The following is a 17,491-nucleotide window of genomic DNA, read 5'->3' on the forward strand; positions in this document are numbered from 1 at the left end:
TTTTTAGCACGGATGTAAGAAAGGACAACACAAATTCCAAGTCTAATGGTATGTTCACAAGGACAATCTACACGTTCACCAAATTAAAACAGGAGAAAAGAGAGGAAGAGAGAGAAAGACAGAAAGGATGCAAGCTGTCACTGAGGCTCCCGTGCCTGGACCTCTCCGCTGGACCTGCAGCAGTTCTTCTCCCATCAGCACCGCCGCCATCAGGCTGTCCTCCTCTAGATGGTGGAGGTCCGGTCGACACCGTCTGCAAGTGGGAAGGCAGAGTTAGGGGCGGCCCTGGGGTCACACTGCTCTGCTCCTGACTGCCCCTGGTCATCCCCTGAAGTGGGATGGAAGCGGGGCAATCCCCCATTCATCCTCCCGTAGGGTGGCAATCGGGTCTTTGGGGGCTGATATAACCGCTCTCCTCCCACAGTCTCTTTGCAACCCACTTTGGTACCATGGCCTCAGTGGGGTTTTGCTCCTGCCACGGCCCGCTGTGCCCTTCTCCAGGAGCAGATGGGGGTTCCTGACAGTTTGGTGGCAATGTGGCCATGAGTTTGGGACTCCCCATTCCAGCACGTGGGGATGGAGCCGGCCCTGGGGTACTGCCTTGCTCCTCTCCAGATCGTCCAACCCAGCAGTACCGATTGATAAAAGCCCCACAGCCTTTTCAACCCAGCACAGCAGGGATGCGACCAGCCCACAGCCCTGCAGCCAAGGATGTGCCACCCAACTCAAAGCTGCACAACAGGACCCAGTGCAAGCATCCCTCCACCTCCACCAGCGCACAAGGAGGCTGCCACAGTGCACAAAGTGCACCCCAACCCTATTTCCACCCCCCCCCCCAGCACAAGATGCCCCCCTGCATGAACCACAGCACACCCCCAACCCTCCTCCAAACCCCATCCCAATCCCTGGGGTGCAGAGCGGGGCTACCCTCTCTCCCCACGCTCTGCACAATGCAGAATGAGCTGCATTACACTCAGGGGATACGCAGGGGCAGCACACAGCAGGGTTTGTGCCCACCCCAACACAGCACTGCCTGTTCTGCTCAGCCAGGCGGGATTTAAGACTTGAAAACAAACAGGTTTGTTACTCTTAGATATTTTTTTCCCCCAAAGGTTTATTATTATTATTCAATATTATTTTTTCTGCAGAGCTATTTATAGCACAGCCGGGTTGGAGAGGCTTGGGGGGGGGAGGGAAGGGGGGGGAATACGACCTGGAAAAAACAAATAACTTGGAGGAGCAGTACCCTGCACAGGAACAACACAGCTAAGCCTCGCCTGGGCGCGCGCCGCAGGAACGCGTCGGTGACAGCAGTGTCCTTGTGCCCACGGCCAGCACCCTGCTGCCACGTCCAGTCCTCGCTCCCACGTCCCTGTCCCTGGGCAGTGCCATCGCTGCAGGGAGCCTTGTCCTCCCCGTGGGTTCCCATCCTCCACCATCCGACAGTCTGTGGTTTTTGGGGCCGTGTATTCAGGAGGCTCTGGGCGACGCGGGCTGCTCGGCTCGTCCCATCCTGGCGTCCCCACGCCATCCGGGTCCGCTGCGTCACGGCGTGTCCGGTGCCTCCCTGGGCTCCCCTCTTGCACTGCTTGCAGCCTGGACCTCCTCCTCCCTCCCTGCTCCTTGTCCCCACCCAGGCTGCCAGCATCACCGCGACCCCAAAGGGATGGCTGCAGCCCTGGGGGTCCCCGTGTCCCCCAGCAAAGCAGGGCTTGGGCTGGCAGAGGGGTAGAGCACTCTGAAGCCTGTGCACCATTCGAGAGCTTGGGTGGCTTTGTCATTAATTAACAGCAGACTAGTGAGCTAACACTAATGATGATTAGCAAGCTAACTAGTGGCTAAAAGCACAGGCTTTGCCAGCGCCGGGCGCAATCCCTGCGTTTAGTTTTACCCCTCTGTCCCGACAGAGCTGGCTGAGACCTCTCCGTGGGAGCAGCAACCATCCCACCCTGTCTCATCTCTCACAGCCAAAGCTGGTCCCAGCCCTTGGGGGGCGTGGGGCAGCCCCTGGGGGGCTTGGCTGAGGCCGCCTGGACGTGCTGGAAGAGCCCAAGGAGGAGGGAGTGCTCACCGCTGAGCGCGTGCTCCGTCATGCTCAGGCACAGGGACTCCAGCCTGTTGTTGATGTCAGGTTCAGTCACCGGCACCTGGAACTCTGCAAGAGACAGGCACAGAAGAGCTGGGTCAGGGGACACGCTGGGGACCTGACCTACACCCCTTTGGCTTCCCCTTGCTTGGTTTTCTCCCACTCCAACCAACACCCACCCACATCCCAGCGCACTCTCACTGCACTTAACACTCCTTTTTTCCAGTGCAATAACCCCAGTAAAGAGAAGTTTCCAAAAATCACCACGTTTCTCCTATACTTCCTATCGATGTATTTCCCATCCTGTAAATCCTACATTCTGTTTCCTATCCTACAAATCCCGTATTTCCGATCCGATAAATCAGGGAGAGCTGGAGTGGCAACACAAGATGGATGGGCCAGGGGGCTGTAGGTGCTGCTGCTGTCCCTTGGCTTTTCTACGGCCCTGTCCCCAAATACCCTGGCTGTAAGTGATCTGCACCCCCAGCCCTGCAGCATTTCAGCCCGCAGGTCACACACAGTGCCAGCTTTAAATAGAGCACACGTGGGAGGCCACGCTTGGTCCCAGTTTGTCAGGGGTGTAATGCCCCGTATGAATTGCCATAGTAAGAAAAGCCATGCTCAAAGGGTGACGGAGGGCTGCCCAGAGGAATGGGGACGAGCATCCCCACGGGAAGGATGGGGACTTCACAGGAACCACTGAATCAGAGGATGCTCCTACAGGAGCTCCTCGAGTTCCTAGGGAACATTATCCAGGTGTTCAGGAGGGAAGCAGAGATGGGAGCGTTCACCTTCATAGGCATTAACAAAAGAATTTCCTTTGAGGCATCCAGTCACTTCTTCCACACCAAGGCCACATGCAAGTGACAAAGTGACCACAGAGCGACAGCGTGAAGTGAACTGCCCCAGAGGGAAGTTACGCAGGGCAACGGCACGGCTGCGGTGTCATTTGTAGGGCCAAGCAGTATCTCTGCTTCAACCCATCCCAAAGGCATCCTGGTGGCATGATGTCCTAAATAAGAGCAAGACTGGCTATCGGCTGGCACGGCCACTTCCACACCATGGGATGAGGAGAAGCAAAAGGGAAATGCTTGCTTCCTACCTGGCTGCTGGAACATCAGCATGGTCTGCGGGGAGGTGTGCACCGGCAGCGAGCGCGTCCTCTGCACTGAGCTGTGGCTCCTGCTGGGCATGCTGTTGCTGCCCCCAGGGTTGGCAAACCAGAGGTTCTGTAGGATGCAAAGAACCGAGTGAGGAGGGAACTGGTGGGAGACGATGGCGTTGGATGGGAGATGATGGGAGATGGGGAATGGGGGGAGATGGAAACTGGTGGGAGATGGGAAATAGTGGAAGAAGGGAAACGGTGTGCATCGGGACAGTGATGCTCTCATCCACACCCATCTGAGCCTCTCCACCCTCCTGCCAGGTATTTATTAATGCACACCCCCGGGTGTGATATACATCTATGGATCAATACCAAAGTACCCTGGGGGCTCAATTCTCCCCCTCTGTGCACCCAGCTGCCCTCCCTACTCCACGGGTCGCTCCCCACAAAGCCACGAGCAAGACCAACCTGTCTGCCTTGCTTGAGGATGGCAGGGCTGGTGGCAGGGCTGCGCTGTGGGGTGCCCAGCAGCCCACTGGGACCCAGCAGCCCCAGGCGGGCAGTGGGGAGGTTGCGGGAGGGGATCTGGAACTGGCGGGGGTTTCGTCTGCCCAGCCCTGCCCCGGCGGATCCGGCTGTAGGTAAGGAGTTGGACTGCCCAAAGCCTCGGCTGCAGAGAGAGAAATGCTGGGGTGAGACTGGAGGTGCTCTCCAGGTGGGTTTGTGACGGTTGCAATGAGGTCCAGGGGCTCTGTGCCCTCCCACTCGCCGACCATGGGTCCATGCTGTCTGTTTTCTTGGGGTTTGGTTTAAACTCATCTTGCAGCTGGGGCACAAAAGAAGTCTCTCCCATTTGGATTCCTTACCTTAATCTCTGATAGAGGCTCAGCTCACGCTGTTGGAACCTTCTCTTCCGCGAGGTTTGTTTTTACGAACAAAGCCCTCTCTGACAGTGCCCCAGTTTGGTAAGATTTGGTCATAATGGCTTTCTGAGCCACGTGGGACAGACTGAGTGAAAGGCAGCCAGGTGGTGGGACCTGCTCTAACATCACAACCCCAGGTCTGCAGCAGAATGGCCCAGACCCAAGATCAGATGGTCACAAATGGAATTAATGGGGGCAGACATTGAGGCCATGGCCCTGGCTGTGGTAGGGTTGGAACCAAGTGTCCTTTAAGGCTCCTTCCAAGCCACTCTATAACCCTGACAGGCCTCTATGAAATGCAAAGTGCAAGGCAGTGCCACGTCCCCTCTGCCCACCACCCCCTCTTGCTCTGGCAGCAAGCAGTGCTGATTGCAATCACACGTATTTAGTGGAACGAAGCAAAAGGCTGACATTATTGTTCAAACTGGTCTAAAAATAGCCTTGTTCTTGAAACAACCCAACTGCATGCTAGGATCACCCAAACCCCAGCATCACCGTGGATGAGTAAACAATGTGTTCATAGCACCGTGCTCCCTAACAGCGGGCTTCCAACCTATCTGCCAGCTTTCTGATGGCTTTTTGGTGGAACTCCAGCCCTGATCTAATGAGCAGAAGGCAGGAGGGAAGTAGGCAGGGTGAGAAGTGGCACAGGGATGCCCTCTGCTTGCTCAGCTCCTCGCTGGCTGAGCTTCCCATCTGTGAAATGGGTGCAAACGCGCTGCCCTCCTGCTTCTGGATGGATTTAATCCGCTAGATGCCTGGGATCAGGGCCAGGCTGTGGGGTAGCATCAGGCAGCAGCATGAGCATCCCCATTCAAAATGGAGCTGCAGGACTGTTTGCCACCCCTCCATCCTCCCCAGTGCCCGCGTACCTCCGCTGCTGCCGATAGCCTGACAGCTCCAGGAGGGATTTCCGAGGGAAAGACCTAAAGAGTTTTTGCACCTGCTGTTTCCATGACAACAGCCGTTTCTTCTGTATCTCTGTAAACGCCTGTCCACCCCAAAAAAAAAAAAAAGAGAGAAAAATAAGAAACACATGAGTATTTTTCTGGATGGAATGAGTAGGGCTGTGTATGTGCATGCACAGAAAGCAGCAGGCAGTGGCACGATCCCATAGCTGTGGTCACAGCCCTGAGCTGCCAGTTCAAGAAGCATCTGGACGCTACTTTCAGACATATGGTCTGATTTTTGGGTGGTCCTGTGTGGAGCCAGGAATTGGACTCAAAGATCCTTATGATTCCCTTCCAATTTGGGATATTCTATGATTCTATGATATAAAAAAAAACAACACCCAGAGATTTCCCTATCCCTGCCAGGACACAGCTGTACCTCTTGCACCATTTCCAGGGGTCCCCGGGGGTATCAGCTCAGTGGGAACACTCCTTGGATGCTCACAAATCAGCTTGTCTTTTATTTAAGCTGCATGCACAGCTTGGAGCTTAGTAGGGCCAGGCTGGCACGAGGCACTTCCCAGCTCCACATCCATGCCACCATGTAAGCACTGGGGGAGCAGTGTTTCTGTGCACCCTACTGGCCCCATAATTACTATTAATACTCCCCCAAAATATTTGTGTTAGAAACCAGAGCGTTTACATAAACAAATACTTTGGAAACAACAACAAGATTTGTCACAACTCACCTCGTGTATTAGACATTTGTCTATAAGCTGTAAATAGGAGCTTATATTCTCTTCATCTGGTCGGGAAACTAAAAGTTGTGTGCACACTGCAAGAAAGAGAAGGGAAAATCAGAGGGAACGTAGTGTTGAGCTGGGATCAGGTCCCTGGATCCCCCCTTCCCTTGTATCAATGAGAAAAAAAGCACGTCCCTAATTCCTGTCCTATATTTAGGGTCAGATTTTGTTCTCAGTTACACTGGTGTCCATTCAGATGAGTCCCCAGAATTAGACCCAAGCAAGCCAGGAGCACAGGACCTGCCCCCTTCCCATCTCCCCATTACAACATGTGAAAGGCAGCAGATGACAGCAGGTTTTTAACAGAGCTGCTGTTTCCCAATGCACCTCAGAAAGTTTCCTTCTCTTCTTGGTCTTCTGTGCACGCCTGCTGGATGCAGCCAGCATGAACACCTCAGATACCGTGCAGGGGAAGCAGGACGTGTCTAAAATACCCACTGCAGCAGCCCTGTGTATGGCACACGATGCTGCTCTCCACCTCGCACTTCTTCCATCCACCCCCTGGCACATTAATCCCAATGCAAACCCTACACCCCGCATGGAACAGCACCTACATGTTTGAATGTCCTGCATCTAACCCGCAGTTTAAAAAGGGGCTTAGACCCAGCTGGCCTGTGTGGGACACTCACAAAACCTCGCTCACCTTTCCCCATCACCCTTGTGAACTGTCCAGGCAGGTCACCTTCAGGCAAAGGGCCTCCCCCCGACTCGCCCTCACAGCCCGGCAGGTGATGCTGCTGCATGCCCCCCGCTGCAGAGTCCTTGCCATCGGAGCCCTGGCTGTCTGAGCCCAGCAGGGAGGGGGGATGATGTGAGTCCGTGTCCCGGCTGTGCTCCTCCGGGCTGGAGATTTGGGAAGAGTAGGCTTTGATGGGGGTGAGGATCATTTGGTGTAGTTCCTGCAGCGGGACACGCAGGTTGCCACCTTCCAGGATGTCCTGTGGGTTCAAGGCAAGGGAGGATTTGTGGTGAAGAAAGGGCACCGCTTACAAACCAGACCAGCACCACTGAGTTGGTTTGAGTTGGAAGAGACCTTAAAGCCCATCCAGTCCCACTCCGTGCCATGGGCAGAGGCACCTCCCATCAGATCAGGATGCCTGAAACCCCATCCGTGGCCTTGGGTGCCTCCAGGGACGGGAGATGGGACACGCACAGCTCTGTGCAGTCTGCAGTTGAACTGAAATCCCTGCAGCAAAAAAAATTCAGCCTGGAGATACAGGGATGCACGACGTCAGGCTGTTGGGCAATACTTTCTGGGGAAATCTGCTGCTCTGCTAACCGGCAGAGAGGGTGGAGCAGCCTCTTTCCAAGAAAGCAGCAATCTTCAGCAGCAAGACAATGCCCCAAAAAATCCATCACACACGCATGCTCTTGCTTAACCTCAGGATGAAAAAAAAAAAAGAAAAGAAAACTATTTGGATAGGAAGCCTGGAAAACCAGAGATGTCTCTTCCCAAGTGCAGCAGCACTGAGTTCCAGCACAGTGTGGTACAGGGAGATCCCCCAGCCCACACCCAGCGTGTGAGTGCCATCCAGAGGGAGCTGGACAGGCTCGAGAAGTGGGCCCACATGAACCTCATGAGGTTGAATGAGGCCGAAGTGCTCATTTGGGTCGGGGCAATCCCAGGCATGTGTACAGACCAGGAGGAGAATTGACTGAGAGCTGCTCTGCTGAGGACTGGAGGGTCCTGGTGGACAAAAAGCTGGACGTGAAGTCCTTCCCAACCCAAGCTATTCTCTGCTATGAGTCTATGATTCTAAGCAAAGCAGCCCCTGGCACTTCCCTCCTTGTATTTTGCAGCATACATAACTGGTTGGGCTGGGCTTGTGGTCAATGCCATATCCCAAAACCTACGTGGAGAGGAGGGAGTAGAGGCTGGAAAACACATTGCAGAGGTGAGCTCAATCCAGTGGGCTGCCTCTTGGATTTAATAGTAATTATTAATGTATGGCAGTAAATATGACTTAATTAGCTCCTGCAATACTCCAAGTACAATCCTGTATTATAAATAAATAGCAAAGCAGTGAGCTAAGGAAAACACCAATAAATAGCAACACACCACAGAGGTATTTAAAGGCCCCTAGTGGGAGGCTGTGCTGGTTGCTGTTGGAGGATGGTGCAATTAAATATAATACAATATCCCAATAACAAATAGCAAAAGGTCAGGCGAGCTGCTCCCACTGGGTCTGTGGGGGAAAACAGGAAACATAAAAGCTGTTGTCATTACTTACCCTTTCTAATGATTTGAGCAGGTTTTGTCTTTCTTTTAGCTTTTGGATGCTGATGACTATTTTGTGTCTTGCGCCTTTGGTAACGTTCTGCAAAAACAGCACACAGCCTGGCATTACCATTTCCATGGGATGGCCTGAGCAACCCAAAGCCCTTCCCTCTGAAATGGATAAATGCTATAAATTAATCCAGTTTCTGGTCTGCATAGAAAACCAGCCAGGAAGTTGCTGGAGATGCAGATTTCTAGCTAACCCATCCCTACCCTGGTATATCTCAAAGAGTGAAAGCAAAGGTGTTGCCTGGATTTTTTTACACCAAGGCTAACACAGATATAAGCTGAGACAGGGGACGTTCTCAAAGGTTTACTCAGAAATCAGCCACCAAAGTCCCACTGACTTTTGGGAGCTACGGCCTGAAGCCTGTGCCCCAAAAACGCCCAAATCCCAACATGACCAAACCCCAAGCACAGCTCCCAGCAACTTCGAAGAAGATGGGAATTCCAGTAAGAAATCAGGGATGTGGCCTTCTCAAAGTACACTGAGTTTTTTCACTCTCCCAACGCTCCATGCTCCTTTGGCTGTTTGCTCTCCAACCAGCCACGAGGGCACAAGACGCATCCAGGCATCCCGTTGCCAGTGGGACGCGCTGGGGCTGACAGCCTTGTGCCCTGCAGACCTACTTGTGCCTCGAGCTGGCATTCAGTGAGGGCCATCATCTCCTCGTACGTCATCTGTGAGAAGAGCGCGGCGTACTTGTGCAGCCGGAGACTCTTCAGCCAGGCTGGAACATCTGCAGCACAAGGGCAATGGGACAAGAGCTCCCCGTTAGTTACGATGCTGCTTAACGACACGTGTTATCAACAGCTGGGTCAACTGAGGAGGCAACAGAGGGGTTTTTTAAGGGCTGCTTTCCCCATGTGCCATCCCACTGATGCTGCAGGTGCCCAACTGAGCTTCACGGGGCCCTAAGGAGGCTGAGATGCTATGGGTGCGATGGAAGGGGGACTCAGAGTTAGTTCCCTGGCTCTTGAAACCACTCTGATCCAATCACTCTTGTCTACACTACACCCGAGATAAAACCGTTAGGATGTGTTCCAGCATCTGCTCCACTCATCACAAAGCATCCCACCAAGCTCAGTGGGTCCAGACCCACTGCTATACACTCAGTCCCTACACAGGGCCCCTTCACAAAATGACCTCAAGTCTTTTCCTAAAGCTGAGTTGGCTGCCCTGATGCCCATGTGCAGCCATGCAATTTGGTGATGCTACATGGGGGGCTGGTGTTGTGCCATGGCATGGGCATGCTCCTCATGCTTTGTTGGAAACATGGAAGCTGCAGAAGGGAATGGTGGGATTGAGCTTAGCACCAGCAAATGGCTGTGCTGCAGCTTACAGACAATGATTTACAGCGTGAGGGAAGATGAGGGGTGCTGAAAATTTAAACAGCTGCTTAAAGAGAAACAAAGAGATCATCATTATTTTACATTGGAGAAGGAAGAAATGATGCGCTGTCAAAGATGGTCTCCAAAACCCACTTTTGTAGCTTCAGCCCCACTCAGAGCTTCCCCTGGGTTCTGCAGGTGATGGTTTCAGCCCATGCTGCTGCTTCTGCTCTATGTCCTACAGGCTTCAAATGCTCTGGCAGATTGGGACCTGATTCATTTAGCAGCTGAACAGCACCACGTAGCCTGCCAAGCCCACTGCACTCCATTGGCACCCTCAGCAATCCCATCAGTCCCATCAGTCCTTGTCCCCTGCCTCATCCATGAGATATCTTCCAGCACCATCTCAGCCTGCACTGGGTAGCACAGGAATAAAAAACAGCATTTCAGCCCCAAACAGCATTGAAGCCCACACTCATGTAAGGCAGAACATATGGTGGGCACTGACTGCCTGTGCAGGAAGGCACTGACCGTGAACAAGGGTGGGAAGGGAAGGAGCTCCCTGGTCTCTGCCTGCTCAATGTGCCCATCAAGGAGTACCCACTTCCCCATGCACAGACCCCTTTGCTGCTTGCTAAAGGAGGGTCACCCGTGTCTCATCCCTGTAAAGACTCCAGTGCCACACTCAGCCCACCTCAACAGGTCCCCAGTGAGTTTTCATCTGCAAACAGGCAAAGCTCCCACCCTCCTGGTAAGACCTCCTGCCCCATCCCTGCAATGCCCAAGGCCAGGCTGGATGGGGCTTTGGGCACCCTGGGCTGGTGGGAAGTGTCCCTGCCCATGGCAGCAGCTGGGACTGGATGTTCCCTTCCAACCCAAACCATCCTGCCCACTGACAGGCTCTGTCCACTGACACAGGTCAGTACTTGTGTTCCAGTTAAATCCCTGAAGGAGATGAACCTCACACCCAACAAGGGGGCAAAGCAGTTACCAAGTGCAGACAAGTTCAATTTTGCCATTTCCCAAAGGTCCCAACACGTGACAATTCTAAACCCCACTACCAAAAGCCTCACCCCAATTTTCTGCTTTGAGAAATGAAAAGCTATTAACGGCAAGCTCTCTGCTTCCAGCACAGGGCCTGGCAGGTTTGAATCTCAGCTTCATTTATGGGAAACACAACGTTCTAGTGATGGCACATTAGAGATCTGCCTGTTCCTCTATTCCCTGGAGACATTTGCATTTGGCACAGGACAAAGTCAATGGGAAAAAACCAACTGGACACCGGCAGAAGAGAGATTCAACTTCACACACATGGAATGAAAGAAAATAAGGATGTGCAAAAGGCTGCATAAGGTGATTTCATGGCCCTTGGAAAGCCCAGCTCCCCATGGAGCAGTGAGCTTGCCTTCCACACACAGAGCTACTCCTTAATCATCAATTATTGGGACATAATTGCTAAGTCATGGCACGATTGCACAAAACGCCGTGTCTAACGTGAGCAGCAGGATGAGGACTTCTGTGCTTCCTTCAGCACGAAGATAGATGGAAAATAGAGAAATGCATAACATCAGGGGAGACGAACCACAGGTGGGGGCCCCTGGTGGGCCCCAATGCATCCAATGGTTGCCCTGGAGGGTGGAAGAGAGAGCAAGTTTGGGGAAGGCACTTCAGAAGACGTGGCTGCAGCTCCGAACGGATCTGGCAAAGCCAGAACCCGATCTGGATGAAATAAGACACAATCCAATAAAAATGCATGAAGTTGTGCACGGATGTAGGAACAGCAAACGGCACAGAATGAGAGCAGGGAACGGGCAGTACTTTTTGCAGGGGAGATCTGGGGATACAATGGATTGCACGCAGCCAGCGCTGTCGTGTTATTTGAGCACAGCGAGCTGCACAGCACCAGAACCCTGTCCATGTGGCAACCAAGTCCTCTCTGCTCAGCTCTGATACAAAGCCCAATTCTGGGCAACGCATCTTCAGAAGGATATGGGCTTTATGGAAGAAAACCAGAGGAGAGAAGGAAGCACGATCCCAAGTTTAGAAAACTGGGAATAAAACAGGTCAGTGCAGCCTGAAGGAAATACAGCTGAGGGGACGGCGTGACAGACTTTGGGCATGAGACCAGAGGCTGCAGACATCTGGTTTGCATGTCCCTGAGAGCGGGACAGAAGCAGATTGTCTGACTCAGCAGTGGGGGAACAGAGCAGGGATGTGCATGAAGCATCCTGCAGAGAGGGGCGAGGAGGGGAAGCGGTGACAAAGAGACTGGGCTGGGTTAGGAAGGTCCCGACGGGCAAAAGCACCTCTGGTTGTTATGTTTGCTTCTCTGAAGGAAATTGAGCAGCCTTGGCCATATGGGTGAGGTGTGGGGGATTCAATGCACTTCTCTGGGAAAATTACCACCCAGGTCACAATCATGCAGAGTGAAGCCCAGCCAAGTCTCTTCCCCAGCCTCACCAGCAGAAACCCAGAGAAACGTCATGTGGGGAAAACCCACTCTGTGCCACCTGCCCTGATGTGGTTCTCCCTGCCTGAGCTCCCTAATTAGAAGCTTGTTAGTGAGCAGAGCCCCCTAGAAACCCCTTCTGTCACATCCACAGCCCGTGGCCACTGTCCCAAGGCATCATCTCAAGGCAAAGCCCACCCAGGGATGGGGCTCAGCACACAGCATCACAGGGCAAACCAGGAGTGTTTCCACACATTTCTTCCATGCAAATCACAGACAGTCACACCGTGCCCATTCAAATACTGCTCCACATTACAGAGGACTCCTCCATACCCAGATCTGTCTGCCATTAGAACAAAATCACCGCTTGTGACTACTGAAAAATACGTTTCCTTGTTCTAGTGCACCATCGGTCTTCACGCGATAGAGCTGCTTTGCATTAATGAGAAGCAACCGTCCCTGCTGGCACTGTGTTACACTGCATGCCTGACAGCAGTTGTTTAAATAAGTCTCTGCTAGCTGTGAGTTCATTTCCAGTCATTTTCTCTGCTCACAAGAACACGCAGGCTGTGAGTTTGCCCATTCTGCACAGTTACAGCGATTCATTCCCCTACAGCCTGACGTTTGCCTTCCATCTTTGCAGCAAAGAGGTTTCATTTCTGCCTTACTTACTAAAAGTCTCTGTGAAAAGCAGGCAAAATGGGAAAAACAACTGAGATACGTGGGATGAAGTCAGTGCAAACAAGCATCCTGGGCCCCAGATACTCGGTGGGGTTCTGGTCACATCAACCATCGCAATGATAAATGACCCATGACTTGTTAAACTTATTTTTTTCACTGTAATTGGAAAATTGAAAGAGGAAGAGAGCACCACTGGCAGCTAAAACCACAGGCTATGGAGAAAATGCAGCTTTTTGGAGCCTAAGCCATCACCCTAATACGGTGAGACCAAAACGATGACGCAGCGATGACGCCAGCAAGGGTGCGACCAAAGCCCAAGTTCCCCAAAAATGGCCCCAAAAAGGTCCTGGGAGCAGGCAGGGGCAAAAAGGGGGGAGGCATCTCAGTTGTCACTCACCTTTCATACCACTCCCTTCCTCCTGGAATGTGTTACGAGCGGAAGGCTGATCTTCTAAATGTTCACTCCCACCACTTCCCGAAGAGGCTACACTGCTTTGTGGAGACAGGGGGGCATGATCGGAAGGGATGCACTGGGGTCCTCTAGCTCGTAAGTCCTCATGAGACATCCATCCATGTCCTAGAGGCTGGTTTGGCACATTCATGGGTGGGGTAAGGGACACAGAGCGTTTCAAAGGGCTGTGGTGTGTCTGGCCTGAGAGAACTGAAAAAAAATAAAATCAAACAGGTTATTCCCCCCTCGCGGCCCAGGATGCAGCAGAGTCCCCCGAAAAAAAAATATATATATTTATATATATTTATATATAAAAAAATCAAATGGGTGGTGACTCGGCACAGTGCCGGGGGCTTCATGGTGCACAGGATGCTGGAATCCTGCTCTTTTTTTTGCTCTTTGCCTCCCAGTACCTGCAACAAGATGGGGTTACATGAGCTCCATGGGGATGCTTTGGTGAGGGTGAGCCATGGGTTTCTCTCCAGCCAAAAAAAAGGAGCCGCTGCCTGTCTGATAAGGAGGATGCTGCTGGTATTTCAGGCAGAATGGGAAATTTCAAGCAGCTACGCTGAGCTCATTAAGCATCCTGCTACCATCACACACTGCCCCAGAACCAACCCTTGCTGAGAAAGGCATGGAAGCTTTTCAGAAGGGGAAGCTTTTCCCTCTGGGCTAGCACTCAGCTTATGCCCTGAAGCAAGAGCATTTGCACATCTGCCTAAGGTAACTGTGGAGAAACTTATTACCCAAATAGATCTCTCAGCCTCTTGAAGTCCTACCAAGCTCCTGCAGTCAGCTGAGCTATCGTCAGTAATGAGAGCATCCCCGCTCCCCAGCCCAGCAGGCATGCTTTCATCTGCATGCTGCCTTCCCCAAAAAAGCAAAATGCAAAGCAGCAGAAAAAGCACAGCCTGGACATGGAGGTGAGTCTGAGTCCCCCACTGCAGAATTCTCCTTGGAAAGCTTCGGATTTGCTTTTCCCCCCAGTTTTACGCATGTTTGTATTTCCTGCCTGACATTTTAACACCATCAAGCTCAATTTCTTTCTAATAAATGATTTTAATGATGCTGGGAAAAGAGCAATGGCTAACCCCTGCATTTGAAATTATTTCACAGTTCTCTGAATCCAGGATCATCGGGGAACCCCACACAGGTGCAGGGTTAGTGGGACAATCTGTTTTAGCTCTGCATCCAGAGCTACAGCATCATAGTGTCCTTTGAGGTGGAAGGGATCACTAAAAGCCCTCTGATCCAACTCCTCTGCAATAAGGACACCCACGGCTCCATCAGGTGCTTAGAGCCCCATCCAACCTGACCTGAGCTATCTGCAGGGATGGGGCACCAGCACCTCTCTGGGCAATCTGTGCAGTGCCTCAATGTCCTTCCAGTCCACAATTCCCCTGTGGGGTAATCAGGGCACATCTCTAGCATTCCTGTCTCTGACAGTGCCTTCCCTGCTGGCACGTACTGCAAGCAATCCACAGAAAGAGTGGAGTGGCTCGTGGTGAGGAATGTGCTCTCTTCCCATTGAACAACTACAGAAATGCCCCGCAGAAGCCTCTTGACAGAAAAGGACGTCAGTGCAGAGCTGGAATTGTTTTCAAAGCAGTGTTTCCTAAATGGGAAAACATCCTGACGGTAAAACAGAAATATTCCAGGTTTTCTTGGATGAGATATTTAAGTGCTGTGGCTCAGCCAGGAAAGCCAAACTGTGCCAAGCCCTGCAACATCCAGGGGGCTGAGGTCACCCCAGACAACTGTAGGATAAGTTCCTTTAAGGAAATATTCATGCAGAGGAGATGTGCAGGAATGGGGTACGGGCAGCACAGGAGCTTGCAGGGCATGAGCTGACTGTAGGATCATCACAGGATAGCTTGTAGGGAGCCCAGGGCTGCTGCTTGCAAGCTGTCCTCTCCCCAAGTAAGAGGATGCTCTGGGCTTAAATCCAGCACGGATTTCCTCCTGAGCAACCATCCCCTTGCAAACTGCTGCTCTTCCATCTTCATTTTACATCCCCTAATTAGAAGCCGGCGTCAGCTGGTGGAGAAATAATGGACTCCGCAGGCTGGTCAGGAACAATTAGAAACCACCCAGTGCAACACATAAAAATCAGTTCCACTTCTTCTCCCGAGATAGCACAAAGCCAGCATCCAGCAGGCTGCTGTATGAGCCCATTCACACAGCTCCTGAGAAATGCTGCAGGGAAACTCCTCCAAAAAGGATGCTGCACATTACAATCTTACTTTGTAATTGTGGTAGGAGGCCCTGGAGCTGGCAGGCAATGCTTGACCCAGGAGCATGACACAGCGTGGGTGCCCATTTGTTGGCACACTGATGAATGCTGCTGCTTGGGCTTCTGCTCTCTTGCTTCTTGAAATAACAGATGCAGCTGATGATCCTGAAAGCATCACCTCCTTCCCTGCTTTTGGAGCACTTTTTGGGTGGTCTGAGGTGAAGCTGGCGATGCCAATGGCTGAGCTGGGATAATCTGCTCCTTCGGTCTTCTGCTAAAATAAATGAGCTGCACGTGCTCAATCCTGGGCAGCCTCAGCCCATTGCTGCAATCCAGCTCCTAAATCACACCCAAACCACGGGCAGCCACAACCTGGCCGTCACTGCTAAATATAACGCCTCTGAGATCAGCCTGAGACGTTTGGCATCCTAGGGAAAAATATAATAAATAACCCAGAGCCAGCATTGAGAAATGCGTGCTGTGCTGCCGGAGCACTCTTGGGTTTCAGACCAAGCTTGGCGTCGTGTTTCCAAGGGACAAAAATAAAAGGGTAGAGAAGGAGCACGTCTGCATCTGGGCTATGGGATGCTGCAGGAGGGACAGGGCAGTGAGGAGAAAACTCGGGTCACCCCTATGCTTCCTGGCTTTAGCATCACTCACCTCAAAATCTGGCTTTGGGGTGACACACCGAGCTGCTGGGGTGCCCTTTAAACCAACCTCACATCCCTTTCACCACTGCACAGGGAAAGCAATGCATTGCAAAGCGAGCCTTGAGCCAAGGAATCAGGAAGAAGCACAGACAGCACAAAAGCCTGTCGTGCAAACTCCAAAAAGAAAACCACCAAAAACAAAACCCCACGACTTTTGAAAATGCTGTTTCCTGTTCAAGAAGAGCACTGGACAGAGCAACAATAACCCATTTGTCAGTGTCACAGCTCTTGTGGGGCCCCATCCAGGCTGAACTGGGAATGGAGCAGGCAATGGGCACTGGGGCACAGAGGGTCTGCCCTGAGCCAGGTGAATGCAATGCCCTCTCTGCTGGCCAATGAATGCAGTTTCTTTTATACATTCATACACAAATCAACCCCGGGGAATTCTGATCCATTAATAATAATGCTTCTGTGCTAAGCTGAGCCTCAGCCATTAGCTCAGAATTAATTAATTTTTGCTAGGAGCTCCTGGATCACTTTGGCAAACCCAGGGTGCTATCTGGTGTGGTCAAATGCAGCCATGCAAGCTGGAAAACATGTTTCAAGCCTGGATGTAGGCAAAACCCTGTGGGATGCCTCCAGCACCACTGCATTGGCCACTGGTAAGACCTCCAGCCTGAGAAACATCTGCATTAGTTTCTACAACATAATATTCTATAACCCAGGGAGGTGGTGGAGTCTCCTTCTCTGGAGATGTTCAAGACCTGCCTGGATGCCTACCTGTGCGACCTGCTGTAGGGAACCTGCTTTGGCAGGGGGGTTGGACTCGATGATCTCTGGAGGCCCCTTCCAACCCCTACAGTTCTGTGATTCTGTGATATTCTTTGAATGGAGAACCCCCTCCATCCTCCATTTCTAGAGACCAAGCTGGAAGATATAGGTTGGCAATGTGCCTTTACAGAGCAGTGTGCAACCTGTAGGATAAGCAAAGGACTCTGAGCAGGACAAGTGGAAGAGATGGATGCCAGGTTAACTGGCAATAGGGCAAGAGGGAATGACCCCAGGCTGCACCAGGGTAGCCTAAAGTTGGGTATTAGGAAGAATTTCTTCACTGAAAGAGCAGTGCTAGAGTGGCACAGCTGCCCAGGAGTGGTGGGGTCACCATCCCTGGGGGAGTTCCAGAGCCGTGGTGATGTGGCACTGAGGGACATAGGAAGTGGGCATGGTGGGGTGGGCAGGGGTTGGGGATCTGGGAGGTTTTTTCCAGCCTTAATAATTCTATGGTTCTGAAAGGGATGTTTTCACTCTGAAAAAGCACCAGCTATACTGTACTGAAATCTCTTCCATGCTCACTGACTTGTCCAAACTGGGATTTTCTTCTCACTCTTCCTTTCTTTACCCACTTTTGCTCATTGAAATCTGCAGTTTGGCCATGCAGGCACCTCTGCAAATCCTCTGCATCTCAGCCCAACCCACCTCCCCCAGCCCCAGCCAGCTGGGATGCTCAGCAGGATGCAGGCACACACCGTCCCCACCAGCCTCCATCAGCACCACACACGAGCTCTTATCACATCGACTTTTTGCCACTATCATCCCAAACCAACTCATCT

General features: G+C 52.2%; 1 protein-coding gene across 2 annotated transcripts in view; it reads right to left on the reverse strand.

Moving 5' to 3' along the window:
• Positions 1-224: 224 nt before the first annotated feature.
• Positions 225-17,491, reverse strand: part of SAMD4A (sterile alpha motif domain containing 4A) — a gene marked incomplete at both ends in the record, with an annotated part of 64,014 nt that continues 46,747 nt past the window's right edge. The window contains 10 exons of one of the 2 annotated variants that reach the window (XM_079537154.1): positions 225-253; positions 2,072-2,155; positions 3,189-3,315; positions 3,660-3,861; positions 4,987-5,105; positions 5,754-5,839; positions 6,451-6,745; positions 8,039-8,125; positions 8,716-8,825; positions 12,945-13,208. In XM_079537154.1, the coding sequence (XP_079393280.1) occupies positions 225-253; positions 2,072-2,155; positions 3,189-3,315; positions 3,660-3,861; positions 4,987-5,105; positions 5,754-5,839; positions 6,451-6,745; positions 8,039-8,125; positions 8,716-8,825; positions 12,945-13,208 (1,403 nt within the window). The remainder of the gene's footprint in view (positions 254-2,071; positions 2,156-3,188; positions 3,316-3,659; positions 3,862-4,986; positions 5,106-5,753; positions 5,840-6,450; positions 6,746-8,038; positions 8,126-8,715; positions 8,826-12,944; positions 13,209-17,491) is intronic. The other variant, XM_079537155.1, reaches the window with a different exon arrangement.

The sequence above is a fragment of the Tetrao urogallus genome (genome assembly GCF_951394365.1).
Source record: "Tetrao urogallus genome assembly, chromosome: 6".
NCBI classification, from domain to species: domain Eukaryota; kingdom Metazoa; phylum Chordata; class Aves; order Galliformes; family Phasianidae; genus Tetrao; species Tetrao urogallus.